Source organism: Chrysochloris asiatica, unplaced genomic scaffold (assembly GCF_000296735.1).
Source record: "Chrysochloris asiatica unplaced genomic scaffold, ChrAsi1.0 scaffold00326, whole genome shotgun sequence".
Taxonomy (NCBI): domain Eukaryota; kingdom Metazoa; phylum Chordata; class Mammalia; order Afrosoricida; family Chrysochloridae; genus Chrysochloris; species Chrysochloris asiatica.
The window spans coordinates 491,382-508,302 of record NW_006408844.1 but is presented as its reverse complement, the minus strand read 5'-3'; the positions used below and the strand labels follow the sequence as shown (position 1 = coordinate 508,302).

Here is a 16,921-nt window from a genome sequence, read left to right as displayed (position 1 = left end):
ACCCTGTATACCAAGGGGGGTGGGAATGAGCCTCACTGTAGAGATTTGTCTGCTCCTTTGTCCTACTGCATCCACAAGCATAGGTTAAGTTCATCCACTCGTAGTGGGTTACTCTTCCCCCCACCCCCCGTCCCCCTTCTTTCTTCCTCTAGTCATGTGCTGATCATCCAGCCATTGATGCCAGGTCAAATGGGTACATCTACAAATGTGGGTATTCTTATGCATCTCCCCTCGCTTCATATCAGCTGGATGCTTCACACTTCTTTCTAGTCCTCTGGGGCCATGTCCCTGCTCCTGGGCCCAGGAGTCCCCAGGTCTCGTCATACTGCTGGTTAACCAGGTCTCAATCCAGGTTAACAGGAGTCTAGTGAGTGTGGTCGGACTTTGTTCACAACTTCATTGCTGTTTTTCCCCTACTTCCTCTTATCAGTGACCAACATGGTCAGCAGCAGGACCATATGCCTGCTAGTGTATTCCATTTGAGTTTCAGTCTTGGAAGGGGGTTTGTCTGGCCGTTTTTGGTGAATGCCACCAAGTCAGAAATGTTGGGTGCATGCTAGACAACACCCCCTCTTCGTTCCCAGTGCAGTCTCAGTTCCTGAATACTTCCCTGGGATACATCCCATTCTCCGACCACTGCTGGTCCCTCATCATCTCTTACCTACCTTTTTAAAATAACCATCTAACTGATCTTTCTGCTTCCAGTTGCTTCCACCTCTGAATTATCCACTCACCCTTTCAAAAGATTTATGAATATCAGCTCATCCTAATGTGTCCCATTCCCACTAAAACCATTTATTTGGTAGCCCTAATTGCACTCTGGGAAGTCCTGGTGTGGCTTTGCGGGTTAATGTGCTAGACTGCAATGTCAGTTTGAACTTCAAGGTCTGCGGTTCAAGCTCACCAGCCACTCCTTGGAAACGCTATAAAGTGTCATTGTGAGTTGGAACTGACTCAACGGCACTTAACAACAACAACAATAACAATTTCACTCAGGACTCCTGGGGTGGCACTGTAGGATCAGTACTGGACTGTGAACCACAGGTTGGCGGTTCAACCCATCAGCTGCTCCTTGGAAACCCTATAAAGGGTTGATATGAGTTGGAACCGACTCGATGACACTTACCAACAACAGTTGAACTCCACACCTGTCTGTCAGTTTGTTGTACAGTTGTGACCTGTGTGTTGCTGTAATTCTAGAAACTATGCTACCATTATTTCAAATACTATCAGAGTGGCTAGGTTGCAATGCAGCTCCAGACTAAGATAGACTAGGAAGAAAGGCCAGGCAGATCACAGCGGAACATTAACTGACTTGTTTGCTTTGGACATGTCACCAGGAGATAGATATCAGTAGCTAGAGAATGACATCGTGGTTGATGAAGTAGAGGACTATTGGCACAGTAGCCAAAACAAAGGACTCAAACATGCAGGGAATTGTGAGGATGACAGAAGACCAGGAAATAAATTGAGTTGGAATCAAGTACAGGGCAACTAGCAACAACAATAGCAAATGAACTCAGGGCAAAAGCCAAATTCCTCAGCAGGGTCTATGAGTCACTACCCACTTCTCCAGTCTGGTCTCCTACTCATCCTGTCAATTGCTCCGGCAATACCCAACTGCTTGTGATTCCTCTGCTCCACGCTGTGCTCTGACCAATCCCTGCCTGGAACGAGGCCTCCTACTCCTTTCCTCATTATTTGTATTCATCCTTCAAGTCTCAATTTGTTATCTCCTCTGTGAAAGCTGATCTGCTCTGGACTAATTAATCACACTGCCTCTGTATATTCCCTAAGGTAATTGTCTTATTCAAGTTTTGTACTTAGTGCCAAGAAGTGCTATCTCATCCATTCATTTGTAGAAGTATTTATTGAGCTTACTCTACTTATAGGATGATAAGAAAAAGTTTTTATCCCATCTGCATTGACCAAGCCTGTGTTGTCTTTGTATGCCCAACATCTAGCATGGGATCTGGCATCTAGCAAATAAACTGAATAGACTGACTTACTGAATAAACAAATACAAGTATATGTCTAGTCTCTGTGCCTTTGTTGGTCCCTGTTAGCTCTAAAACTCTTCTTTCTTTGCTCTAGTACCATGGGAAAACGTATGGCAAAATCAGCTACAAACCCAGGCTTTAGAGTCAAGCAGACTCAGGTTCAAATATTGGCATTGTTATTTATAACAGTGTGACTTTGTCTCAGTTTCCTCTCCTGTAAAATGGGGAAGAAAAAAAAAAAAAGAATCTATTTCAGGGGTTGCTAGGAGGATTAAATCAGGCAATATATTTAAAGATATTCCGGCAAATGTCTAATACATGGTAAGGGTTCATTAAGTAGTAGAATTGACTCGATGGCAGTGGAGTTATCTTTTGTTTTGTTTTGTCTTTAACAAACAGAAATTGATTCTTTCACAGTTTACCAGACTAGAAGTCTGTTTTCTGAGCACTGGCTGCACAGGAAGACTTTCTCTTTGTTAAGGCTCTGGGGAAAGGTCTAGTCTACTTCCAGTGTCTGTAGGAATCAATCGGTCCATGAATCTAGGAGCTTCTTCTCAGTGCAGGGACTCTGGGTCCAAAGGACATACTCCACTCCTGGCTCTTCTTTTTTGGTTGTAGTTGGTCCCTATCTGTTTTATTATTATTATTATTATTAATAGTTTAGCTAATCCTTTATGATTCAGATCAAGAGCTATCTCCTCTGAGAAGTCTTCTTTTACCCCATTTTTTCTCCCACTGGAGCTAGGTGCTTTGCCTTTTAGTTGCTCTTGTAGTTTATGCTCACTTCTCTCATGTTGTTAGGTACCATTGAGTCGGTACCGACTCATAGCAACCCCATGCACAACAGAACGAAACACTGCCCGGTCCTGGGCCAACCTCACTATTCTTGGCACACTTGAGTCCATTGATGCTGCCACTTTGCCAATCCATCTTGCTGAGGGTCTTACTCTCTTTCTCTGACCCTCCACCTTACCAAACATGATATCCTTCTCCAGTGATTGGTCCCTCCTGATAATATGTCCAAAGTATAAGAGACGAAGTTTGGCCATCTTGGCCTCCAAGGTGCACTCTGGCTGCACTTTGGCCATCTTGGTCTCCAAGGTGTACTCTGGCTGCACTTTTTCCAACACAGATCTGTTGGTTCTTTTGGCAGCCTGTGGCACTTTCAATATTCTCCTCCGACACCATAACTCAAATGATCTTCTATGGTCTTCCTTAGCCACTGTCCAGCTTTTGCATGCATATTTCATTATAATATTTGATTTTGTCTTCTTGAACTGCCCTTTGAAATTTTCTGTTGAACTCTTTTGTGTAATTAATTCAGCAATGTTTTTGAGCTAGACCTAACTATCAAATACAGAGTGATGAGAGAAAATGATTGTTTTGTAGTTTGTGAACTCTGTAGGAGCTTGACCGTGTATTGCCTCTGTAACTCCAGCATCTAGCATGATCCCGGACATTCATAACTGACTGGTATGGATGGGCTCACTGAATAAACAAAGGAATGGATTGATTTTCACTGTATCTGTGGCTTTCATATTACATGAGTCTCTGGGGCCAGCATTTCAATTTTCACTACTTTTAATGCATGTAATGTCATGCCAGCTTTCCTTCGGTGTACTGGCAAGATCATTCTATTTCTGTATTTCAGATTCTACAACAAGGTGCTTTCTTTGCACGAGGATCCAGCAACCCCTGTGGCTAACCCTCTGCTTGCATTTACTCTCATTAAACGCCTGCAGTCAGACTGGAGGAATGTGGTTCATAGTCTGGAGGCCAGTGAGAACATCCAAGGTAATGAGGAGGGTGGCTGGAAGGTGAGAGGGAGGCGTCTATATCCTGATCCAGTGGAGAGGAGAGAGTCTGATGGGAGGTGATAAAGACTGATGTCGCTGGGTATTACTGATTTCCTGAGCTGTAGCTTGGAGAAAGTGGTCCTTTGTGAATATGTTTACATATGATTTTACTCTCGAATGCACTTTCATATCCATTATCTCATCTGATTTTCACTGGAGTCCTGTGAAGAAGTAGAGGCTATATCATTCCCTTTGTATATATATGTAGGAAGTACTGGTCTTCTAGTAATTTCTATCTCATTAAACTGCTCTGTAGAGAAATCACTTTCTTCATTTGTTCTACTTTGTCCTTCAAGAATGTTATTGACTTTGGGAAACTTAAGAGGCAGAATTATTTCTCCAAAGGGCAAGATTCCTGGAGACAGATACAATGGGACAACATGGTGAAATGTGTACCATAATTTTACTCCAGGTCATTTATTCCTCATTCAGAAAATTATATTAAGTATGCATTCTCTGCCAGGAATTATCTTTGCCACTGGGAACACAAAGACAAATAAAATGTTATCTTTGCTCATAAGCTATCTGAACAGGTGATCTTGCCTTGCATATATGAGTGCTCACTACCAGTTTTTTGCATGGTAGATTGATGTTTTTATAATCTATACAGCCCTGAAGGATGGCTATGATACGGTGGAGAAAGACCTTCCAGCCTTTGAGGACCTTGAAGGAGCAGCAAGGGCCTTGATGCGGCTGCAGGATGTGTACATGCTCAATGTGAAGGGGCTGGCCCGAGGGGTCTTCCAGAGGGTCACTGACTCTGCCATCACTGACCTTTATAATCCCAGGCCACTTTTCTCCCTCACAGCAGATGACTGCTTCCAAGTTGGCAAGGTAACAGTATTCCAAAAGAGGGCAAGTTGCTCAGTACTAGTTTCTTGTAGATTAATTATGTCCCAATTGCTTTGATATGTTTGTAATTTTTATAACAGATTGCTGAGTGGTAGAAGTCTCCCTTTCCACACAGGAGATCTAGGTTCACTTCCTGGCTAGTGCATCTCATGGGCAGCTACTACCTTTCTGAGAGTGGAGGCTTGCATGTTCCTGTAATGCTCACCTGGTTTCAGTGGAGCTTCCACATGAAGACATCTAGGAAGACATGTCTGGTGGTCTGTTTCTGAAAACCCTGTGGATCCACGGGTCTGTCTGCAGTGGTCTGATCTGAGACTGATCAAGGGATAGAGCAGGACTGGGCAGTGTTTTGCACACTGACAACAATAAATCTTTACAACGTCAAGATTTGGTGTTGTTTCCCATTTTTATATGAAGAAAATGAGATGCTGTTAGCTGTGGTTGACTCATGATAACTGATCAGACTGTTGTGCTCCATAGGTTTTCAGTGCTTGATTTCTGGAATTAGATCACCAAACCTTTCTTCCTACTCTCAGTATGGCAGCTCTGCTGAAACCTGTTACACTTCTTAGTAACACATAAGCCTCCACTGACAGCCAAACGGCAGCTGTGCTTGAAGAGCATCAGCTAGGAATCAAACCCTGGTCTTCCACACAAAAGGTGAGAAGTCTACCACGAAACCACCACTGCTATTGAAATAAGTTGTCTAAGGTTACACAACTTTACATAGCAGAACCCAGGTCTAATTCTTTCCCCAATAGCTAACCCACTGCCATCTAGTTGGTTCCAACTTAATAGGTTTCAGATGCTGTCAGTCTTTACAGAAAACCTTATCTTTCGCCCATGGAGCAACTGTTGGGTTTAAACTGCTGACCTTGTGGTTAGAAGTACAGTGCTTATCTAGGGCTCCTGACAAAAACTAAGGTAATCACATATTTAAGACACTCTTGAGAGTGAAATGGGTGTTACTAATTATGCCAAGACACTAGACATAAACTGGGGCTATTTGGAAAATTGGTCATCTGATCACCCTAACTGTAACACCTTGTCAGTAGATGAACTGTTGAATATAAAGGGGGAGCTAGGGAGGAAAGGAATAAGAAATGGCAATTTGAAGTTAAGATCATGGAAATTCTCAGCCTTCTGAGACTTCCTGGAATTCCTTGCAACTTTTCCTAAGTGTTAAGAAATACTAAATTGAAATGTCAAAAAACTGAGGCCATTCACTGTAACATTATTTGTGGAAATCCACTTTAAGAACCTCCCCTATGAGGTATTTAGCTAATCTTTGATCAAAATTATACTGACACTTGAGGTCATTTTATGATGTTCTCTTTGACAGTCTTTCCCTCAAGAAGTAATGGAGTAACACAGAGTAGACAGGGATGGTCAACTTGGACATTGGCTCCCCAAAGTGGAGGGGCTGCACAGGCAAGAAGTGACTGGCTTATGAGCTTTCAAGAGGGAACCTAGATCCAGAGGGCTTGGAGGAAGGAAGAATCTTCACTGAGTAGTATCCAATCTGTCTAGGTGGGACTGATTGAAGGAAATGCGGATAGGTCTCTTGTGATACAATTGTTAACAGGATAATTGTGACGGTTGGGAATGTAAAGGTAGACATTTTGTAGCAAGGAAGGGAGTGATTAATGTTGCAGTCCAGGAGCAGAGGTCCCTGGGACCATCAAGGGAGAAGAGCAGAGAGCTGGACCCTATCCAGAGAAGCAGTGACGCCAGAGATGGAGACAGAGACGATAATGTGGAGAGATGGAGCAGCTGGGAACTGTAGAGCCAGAGAGGGAGAGGGGTTGTGTGCTGATGACCGAGGATGGTGAGGGGGGCAGGCTTATAGGGTATATTCTTTGGTTGGTTGATGATACATGGAGGGGATTGTAATCATGGCAATGAAACGATATACGATAGGATGAATGTAAAACTAATGTTCTCCCATGTACACTATCACATAATTCACACACAAAACAATTTTTTCAAAGAAGTAATGGAGTAAATCCTTTTTAATTTTGAAGATATGTATTGCATATTTATGTAATAGACAGGAATTTATAAATTTTTCTCAGTCCTTACAGTTTTCACTGCTGAGCTGAGTAGATGTCATGAGATCAACTTTTGGGATTAGTCTCCAAATTATGCCTCTTTATGAATTATTTTCTTTTTCTGAGATCCTGAAGGACTCAGTGCTCCATCATCAAGTTCATGGCTAATTTAAATTGAAACCTGTTAAAATAGTTTCATGTGTGCTCATTAGTGAGCCTTTTCTCAAATCAAAGTCATATGCTGAGAAGGCAATAAGTCACTTCCTTACAGCTCACTGGCAATCTTTATTTCTGTATTTATCTTACTTGTTTTGAAAGAGAGAACATTGCAAACGCAAGAAAAGTACATAAAATAACTTAGCAAGCAATTGAGACTAGATTTATGTTCCAGTTTAGCCATATTTGCTTCAGATTTTCTTAAAACATGCTGCATATAACTACAGCCCATTCCTCTTCCTTCTCCCAACTCACTCACACTGCCGCTTTCACTCCATCCATGCCCAGGTAACCCTCATCCTCAAGTTAGTGTCTATCATTCCTGTGCATATTTTTATACTATTTAACTAGATACACGTTTCTCTAAACTTTTTATGTATTCAGAAATTTGGCATAAATAAAATCATATTACATAAAAATTTGGCATAAATAAATCATTGAACTAGTTCACAGATAGTGTTACAATTCAATTATCTGGAAAAAAATTGCTTTGGGCCCACATTTATCATCTTCTCCTTTTCCTATTCCCTTTTTAAAATGTCACTAATATTAAATAAGAGAAAGGATATCAGGATTATCTTTGTGTTCACGATGTACTTCCTCAATCATTTTATCTATTCCTAAGTGAGGGAAAAAAAAAAAAAAAGAGTATTCTTGTTAGGTGTTGGGCTGCTAACAAAAAATTATTTTAAGAAAAATAAAGTATTAATCTTCTTTTACACCTTGCTTTTTTGTTTGTTTGTTTAACTTAATATTATGTTTTATCCATATGACATATTTGGCTTCATTCATTTTTATTATTATTCTGTAACCCACTGAATGATTACAAGAGGGCTTCAGAAAGTTTGTTGGGAAATTCCATGATATTTTCATGCCATTTTATCATGAACTTTTTGAAGCTCCCTCATCTACTTCAGTTTAGTTATAAATTACCCTACTATATTTTGGGGTTTTTAAATATTGTAAACAGTGTGTCAGGTGACATTCTTCTAAAAGCCTCCTATGCACATATGGAAAAGTTTTTCTAGGGCACTTAACCAGAAATAAAACTGCCGGGTAATAAGGGAGTGTGCATCTTCGGCTTTACTGACCACTTCCTAGCTGTTCTTCAAAATGACTGTAAAAATCTCTTTCAGTTTTATATAAGGTTTTTTTCTATTTTTCTTTGCATCGTTGCTAATACTTGGTACAGTCAGATATGTTACTTTTTACCAGCTTCATGAATATAAAATATCTCATTTTAGTTTGTGTTTCTCTGATTTCTAGATTAAGCATTTTTTCCATATGTTTTTCAGTTATTTGAAATCTTTCCCCTGTAAACTGCTTATTTTAAAGCTTCTGCCTCATTTTTTCTTGAGTTGCTTGTCCTTTTCTTATTGATTTGGGGGAGGGGGTGTGCTTATATGAGAGGGCTTCAAAAAGTTTGTTGGAAAATTCTATTATCTTTAATTCAATTTTTCCACAAACTTTTTGAAAATCCCTCATATATTCTGAAAAACAAATATTGTATTGGATTGTGAATACTTTCTCCTAATCTATGGCTATCTTTTAATTTTGTTCACACTAGTTTATTATTATTATTATTATATGGTAAAAGTATATATAATACAACATTTACCAGTTCAACATTTTTTATATATATAATTAAGCAACAATGACCTTAGCTATATGCATTCATTGCCAAATTTTCCATCACCATTAACAGACACCCAATAGTTCCTAAACAATGATTCCTTGTTTCCCTCTCCCTGACACTGTTGTTGTTAAGTGCCGTGGAGTCAGTTCCAACTCATAGCAACCCTGTACAGGGCTTCCAAGGAGTGGCTGGTGGGTTTTAACCTCTAACCTTGTGGTTAGCAATACAGTGTTTATCTTATGGTGGCACACCAGGATTCCCTTAACAGGTCACAAATACAGGATCAGAAAATGCTCAGGGCACAGTTGTCCCAGTCAGCTGCTGATAAATTTACACTAGACACACTACTCCACCATATGCCTCAGCCTGAAGGGACTTGACTCTAGCTCTGTGGGTCAGCAAACCTAGCTCCCCCACTTAAGTGCCTGGAGCATCTCACTCTCCAAGTTAGCTTCCTGCCCAAAGTTACTCAGCTTTACTTGCTCCACAACTGTGTGGATCATGACAAGCTATGAACAATATTGCAGAAAATGAGTATTCTGGAACACTTAATTGTGCTCCTGAGGAACCTGTACGTAGTCCAAGAAGCAGCTGTTCAAACAGAACAAGGAGACACTGAATGGTTTAAAATCAGGAAAGGTGTGTGCCAGGGTTGTATTCTTTCACCAGATGTATTCAATCTGTATGCTGAGCAAATAATCCAACAAGCCGATTATATGAAGAAGAAAATGTCATCAAGATTGGAGGAAGACTGATTAACAGTCTGTGATATGAAGATGATACGCTCTTGCTTGCTGAAAGCGAAGAGGATTTAAAGTACTTACTGATGAAGCTTCAAGACCACAGTCTTTGGTATGATTTGCAATTCAGTGTAAAGAAAACAAAAATCCTCACCAATTAGACCAAAACAAAAATCCTCACTATTAGACCAATAAATAATATGATAAACGGAGAAAAGATTGAAGTTGTCAAAGACTTCATTTTATTTGGATCCACCATCAACACTCATGGAAACAGCAGTAAAGAAAGCCAATGACATATTTGCTTTAGGCAAATCAGCTGCACAAAATCTCCTTATGGTACTCAAGAGCAAAGATGTCAGATTGAGGACTAAAGTGTGTGCCTGACCCAAGTCATCGATTTTCATTAGCCTCATATGCATGTGAAAGTTGGATAATGAATAAGGAAGACACTAGAAGAACTGATGTTATGGTGTTGGAGAAAAATATTAAAGGTACCATGGCCTGCCAGAAGAACAAACAAATCCGTTTTGGATGAAGTACAACCAGAATGCTCCTTGGAAGCCAAAATGACTAGATTTCATCTCTCATACTTTGGACATGTTATCAGAAGGGACCAGTCCCTGGAGAAGGACATCATCTGTGGTAAAGTGGAGGGACAGAGAAAAAGAGCAAGACCCCCAATGAGATGGATTGGCACAGTGACAGCAACAATAGGTTCAAACATTGCAATACTTGTGAAGATGGCACAGGAACAGCTGGGGTTTCATTTTATTGCACACAGGGTCGCTATGGGTCAGAACCGACTTGACAGCACCTAGCAACGAACAGCAACAACAATGCATTGTGTTGCAATTGTTGGTTTACTAATGTGCCCCTCACTTGATTCTAGTCTCTATAAATTCAGGACCACCAGGTAGATCGAAAATACCAAGTAAATATTAGAATAAATGTATTCTGTAGATTATTGTTGTTGTTAGGTGCTGTCTAATGGGTTCCGACTCATAGCAACTTTATGCACAACAGAATGAAACACTGCCCACTCCTGTGCCATCTTCACAATTGTTACGTTTCAACCCGTTGCTGCTGCCACTGTGTCAATACCTTTCTTTGAGGGTCTTCCTCTTTCTCACTGACCCTCCACTTTACCAAGCATGATGTCCTTCTTTGTGATAATATGTCTGAAGTATGAGAGAGATAACTCACCATCCTGGCTTCTAAGGAATATTTCTTCCAACGTGGATGTTTGTTCTGTCAGTTTATGGTACTTTTAATATTATTCCCTAACACCATAATTCGAATACATTGATTCTTCTATGATTTTTCTTATTCATTGTCCAATTTCACATGTATATGAGGCTATTGAAAATACCATGGCTTGGGTCAGGCACACCTTAGTTCTCAAACTTACATCTTTGCTCTTGAATACTTTAAAGTGGTTTTCTTCAGCAGATTTGCCTAATGTAATACCTTGTTTGGTTTCCTGACTTCTGCTTCCATGAATGTTGATAGTGGATCCAAGCAGAATAAGTCTTTGACACTTCAGTATTTCCTTTATTTATCACGGTGCTATTTATTGATCCAGTTATGAGAATTTTTGTTTTCATGACATCCATGTGGTCTTTAATTTTCATCAGTAAAATATTTTAAGTCCTCTTCTCTTTCAACAAGCAAGGTTGTATCATCTGCATATCACAGGTTATTAATGAGTCTCTCTAATCTTCTGTTCCCTATAGGTTCTTCTTCATATAATCCAGCTTCTCAGATTATTTGCAGTATCGTCCTTAAAAAACATGACATTCAAGATTCTAATTAGCTTAGTCCATACTGACTTTCTAAGTTCATTTTCTGCTTCCTTGTACTGTAGGCTACAGCCAAAGTGGGCTACTTGAACACATTCTGGTTTTTGGTTTCTGTCTCTGCAATCTCTTCATTTTAGACAGCTCATCCTCCCATTCTTTGCTTGTTAAAATCCTTTTTTCTTCTTCACAATCTCCTCCCTTCTCTATGCCTACACAGCACATTTTGCATATTTTCTGTAAGCTTTCTTGCCATTCTGCCCCAAAATGAAAAAACTTGTGCCATTGAGTCTGTTCCGACTCATAGTGGCCCTGTGTATAGGATTTCTGAGGAGCAGGTGGTGGATTTGAACTACTGACCTTGTGGTTCTAACTGACCTTGAGGTCCAGTGCTTATTCTATAGAACCGCACCAGGACTCTTAGTATAATGCCGTGTATATTATTGATGCTTAATAAAGTACTATTGAAATGAATTTTAAGAGTAAAACCTGCCTTCTCATGTTCCAAAGGCCCTCTTACTCTTTCAATTGTTATTTCCTTCCCTCTACTGGTTTGGCGCTGTAGGGTAAGTGCTCAACCATAAGGTCATCATTTCAAACTCACCAGTTGCTGCTCAGAAACCCTTTACAGAGTTGCTATGAGTTGGAACCAACTCATTGATAACTTAACAACAACAATCATGACAGTGTAGCTGAGTACTGGACTGCTAACTGCAAGGTTGGTGGTTCAAATTCACCAGCTGCTTCTCAAAAACCCTTTACAGGGTTGCTATGAGTCAGAACTGACTCCACAGTACTTAACAACAACAATCGTGACAATGTAGATTAGTACTAGACTGCTAACCACAAGGTCTGTAGTTCAAACCCACCAGTCACTCCTCAGAAACTTTATATAGGGTTGCTATGAGTCAGAATTGACTCCATGGCACTTAGCAACAACAATAACTTGTGGACTGAGCCCTGATGTGGTGCTGTAGGATAAACACTGGACTAGTAACTGCAAGATCAGTAGTTCAAACCCATCAGTCATTCTCTGAAACCCTTTATAAGGTCACTATGAGTCAGAACTGACTCAACGGCACTCAACAAAAACTAATCTGTGGACTGAGACTTGAGTGATGGCCCTTCTGTTCCCTCTAGGTGGCCTATGACATGGGGGATTACTACCATGCCATTCCATGGCTGGAGGAGGCTGCCAGTCTCTTCCGAGGATCTTATGGAGAGTGGAACACCGAGGATGAGGCCAGTCTAGAGGACACCTTGGATCACTTGGCTTTTGCCTATTTCCAGGTAAGGGAGTCAATGAGGCTCAGTGTTGTCATCACAATTGTAATGCTTTCTGCTTTTCAATTTTCTAAGCATTTTCGTGTCTTTCTTTTTCCCACAAAACAAAAGGTGAGTTAAGCAGGGCTATCCCCTCATCTTAAACTGCTCTTCCTCCCTTTCTCTATTTGTTGAAATGCTTTAACAGAAGACCCATTTTAGAGGCTCCTTTTCCATGAAGCTATTTGAGCCCACCAGCTGTTCTGAGGAAGAAAGATGAAACTTTCTGCTCCTGCAAAGATTTACAGCCTCAGAAATAGGGTCACTATGAGTTGGAACCAACTTGACAGTATGTAACAACATTTCATCATTTCCTTATCATATATGGAGTCTTGGGGTGGTGCGGTGGGTTAATGCTCTGGATTGCAAAGTCAGTTTGAACTGCATGGTCGGCGGTTCAAGCTCCCCAGCCACTCCCCAGAAACCCTGTGCAGGGCTGCTATGGGTCGGAACTGACTCGATGCCACTTAGCAACAACAATATCACATATGAATAAATTGAATCTCCAGAAGATTTTCTGCTTATCATAAAGTTCACAGAGCTGGAATTAGAATCCATGTCTGTCTGACATTAAGTCTTTTTACAATGCACTGCTGTGCTGTTGTTGTCAAATGCCTCGAGTTGGTTCTGACTCATAGCAATCCTGAACTGCTGACCTTGCAGTTCAAACTATAGTTCAAGCCTACAGTGCCATACCAAGATTCCGACTACTTTAAAATGATTATCTCCCAGATAGAAGACAGTTTCTCACTTCTAGCAGTAATAGCTGCAGCCACAAATATTGAATGGGTTAGTAGTAAATGTTGTTGTTACATGCCGTTGAGTCAGTTCCGACCCATAGCGACCCTGTATAGGGTTTCTGAGGAGTGGCTGGTGAGCTTGAACTGCCAACCTTGTGGATCAGACCAACTTTGCAGTCCAGCACATTAACCTGCAGTAAATGTAGATCATATTAAAATGGTGAAAACTTTCAATAGCTCATAACTCTTCTCAGATATTATGCCATGATACTGTCAATGACCAATGAAGTTTGATATTATTCTCTCCCATCAGCAGTTGGGAGTCCTGGTATGACATCATAGGATAAACACTTGAACTCAAGGTTGGTTTGAACGGCAAGATTGGTGCTTCAAACTCATCTGCTTCTCAGAAACCCTATATGGGTCACTGAGTCAGAACAGACTTGATGACACTTAACAACAACAACATAAGCAATCGAGTCTAATTGTAAAAGGATTAGTGGAGTACTGTCACATCGGTTCCTCCTTGAGGTGTTATTTTTTCTTGGCATTGTTGAAACGTGTCACACGGAACCTCAGTTCCTAAATATGGGCCTAGCCCTCCTTTCGTATATGCAGTTCATATCATTCCCACCTGAATTGTACAGTCTGTAAAAGTAGGCTGAAAAATTGCCATGGAGCCAATCCCTGGCTCCCAAACTGAATAAACCACGTCTGTCCCTGACATTCCTTATTCCTCCCTTCTTTTCCTAAGTAAAGGGAGGAGAGTTAGGACGCTAACCCATGTATTGCTGTCAAAACAGAATCATTCTTAGTGCAGCAAATGGTTCTGTTCCTGGTAAGTGAATCTTGGTGAGAAAACTTTCCAGGGTGCTCTTCCTAACATTCTTTCTCAGTTACTACATGTTGAAACTGAGGTAGGACCACTATAACATCACAAAGAGGGGTGAGAAGTAATTGAACTTTAATTAAAGGAAGAAAATGGTGAAATGACATGGAGAGAGACTCAGAGAAGACAAACTAAAACAGATTACCCTGAAAGATGGGGTTTTAAATACAGTATTGATTCTTTCTTTGTGTTTTGTTTTTCCTAACTCTAATGACATAGCCTTTTTCCCTACCACCAATAGACTCCCTTTCCACAATAGAGCTTTTGTCTGGTGAAATTCTACTTGTCTTACATGCCACAGCTCAAATGTCACAGACTTTCTGAAGTCTTTCTTAATTCTCCTCAGACTCCCCACACTTTTTCTCCTCGTACAGCACTTTCTTTTTCTTACAGTAATAGAAGACAAAGGTGTTGTCTTGTAGGTGATTTATAGTCCCTTTTTTACTCCAGTCAATTAGGAGTAGACATCCCTCCAGCACCCGCTCCTCAGAAACCCTATATAGATTCACTACACTGAACAACAACATACAGTACATTATATAAAATATATATTTTGTATAATGTAAGGTTCATGGAGGGATGTCGTCTTGTTGTTGAGTGCTGTCGAGTTGGTTCCGACTCATAGTGACTCTGTATAAGGTTTCTGGGGAATGACTGGTGAGCTTGAACCACCATCCTCGCAATTCAAACTGACTTTGTAGTCCAGCACATTATCCTGCAGTACCACACCAGGACTCCATAAATATATTGTATATTTCCATTTAAAAAACGATTTCAGTAATTGCTAATAATGAGAGACAGTGCAGGGTAGTGGTTGAACCATAGTATCTAGAGTTAGAACAGGGTTTAAAGTCTGTGAAAACTTGGGAAATTTTAGTTAATCTCCCTGGGCCTGGCCTCATTTTATCCGAGAAAGGGAAATGATAATGATACTTACCTTAAAGTTCTGTTGTGAGGATTAAATGAACTATTACACATAAAGTCCTATACACAATGTCTGAGATGTAATATGCACTCAATAATGTAAGCCATTACTATTGTGGTGTAACTACAAATGTGTTGTGGTTGTGGATAATTACCGTAGAGTCGGTTCCGACTCATAGTGACCCTATCTACTGTTTTTGAGGAACAGCTGGTAGGTTTGAACAGCTGACCCTGTACTTTATGATCCTACAGTGCCACACCAGGAATCTTACACTATAAATATATGTGTCCCTTTTTTAATTGATAATAATTTCTATATTTCCAAAGAAATTTAAGTGGGACATCAAAAGTAATTCTAACCTTGGTTTGGTAAAATGTTTTATGACTAGGCCCTTGATTTTAAAAAAGATATAAGATCATATTTTAATTCTCTTCATCTTACAAAGACATATGAAGAAGCTATTAAAAAAATAATAAATTGCCAGATTCTGCGTCGTTCTACTCTGGAGAGTGGAACTGAGCTCCAGAAGGTCTCCAATGGCTGTGATCTTTATGAAATTAGATTGCCAGGTCTTCTTCCAGAGTGCTGCTGGGTGGATTTGAACTACCAACCTTTCAGTTAACAGGTGAATGCAATCAGTTTGTACCATTCAATGACTCTGAAGAAGCTATAATTTTGAGTTTATAGATGATATTATAGATGAACTATTCTTCTGTTAAATATTGTTGTTGGTAAGTGTCATTGAGTCAGTTCTGACTCTTAACAGAACAGACAATTCACGTTATTAAATAATTAGAAACAACCCACATGCCTCACCATAGTGGAATGGCTAGGCCATCTATGATGGAGCTTCTGGAAGGAGTAAAATGCAGTCATTAAAAACTATCTATACTGATAATAATGTAGAATGAAATATTTGGGATTTGAAAAATATAATTATAAAAATAATTTTTTTAAGTTTATATAAAGTAGAATTATAACTATGTAAAGACTACAATTTCCCAGCGTGCTTGTAGTGCCTGGATTTCAGTGGAGTAATTTCTCATATTTTTTATAATGTGCTTATTACTTTATCATTTAAATGAATTTCTTAAAATATGCAAAAATAAAATCATTGAAAAGAAATGCAGGTCTGTCTGCTAATCACCATTCCCTGGCATAGCAGCCCATCTATACCGGATTCTGCTCCCCAAATTTGTCTGGAAAGCCACTGTTTACCTTCGAGCACAGATTGCTGAGGATTGAATGGCTGCTGGGAGAGGTAATTACTGTGCCGTGGGCGATGTTCCCAGTTTAGTTCTTCCTTCACCTCACTCCCACTAGCTTTGTAGACTCAAGGAAGTATTGAGCCTGGAGAAGAAATTATATTCTTACTAGAGTTTTTATAGTTCCCTGTTAGGCTTAATAATAAAATGTAACAAAACCACACCACCCTGCAATTACATGGTTTTGCATGCTTTAAGATTTGAAGGCACTTTACGAAAGTTTATTTACTTTTCTACCTTCCAAGGTAAGGGTTGGCCATAAGTCATTTGTAAATAGGAGACTGAGAAGATCTGATTTACATGAGGGTCACACATAAATTAGTAGCAAATCCTGGACTGAAACAAAAAGCCTCTAAATTTCTAGTCTACTGCTCATTTCAATTAGTCTTATTATCTACTTTTGGTAAGAATATTTTACAAAATTATTATTAATCCACTTAATGGTTTGGTCAGGAGATATCCTCATTGCCATTAACTATTTCTTTTCCTTTCCCATATTTTATAGGCAGGAAATGTTTCGAACGCCCTCAGCCTCTCCCGAGAGTTTCTTCTCTACAGTACGTAACGATAAAGATAAACCAAAGGTCTGATTTACAGGAAAATCCCTTCTGCCTCTGGTCTTTGGTCCC

The 16,921-nt window shown here is 39.9% G+C and overlaps 1 protein-coding gene across 1 annotated transcript in view; it reads left to right on the top strand.

Moving 5' to 3' along the window:
* P4HA3 (prolyl 4-hydroxylase, alpha polypeptide III) overlaps positions 1-16,921 on the top strand; it is a 44,657-nt gene that overhangs the window by 5,739 nt on the left and 21,997 nt on the right. Inside the window, exons 2-5 of the mRNA XM_006875410.1 lie at positions 3,652-3,794; positions 4,467-4,690; positions 12,291-12,440; positions 16,798-16,849. Of these exons, the coding sequence (XP_006875472.1) occupies positions 3,652-3,794; positions 4,467-4,690; positions 12,291-12,440; positions 16,798-16,849 (569 nt within the window). The remainder of the gene's footprint in view (positions 1-3,651; positions 3,795-4,466; positions 4,691-12,290; positions 12,441-16,797; positions 16,850-16,921) is intronic.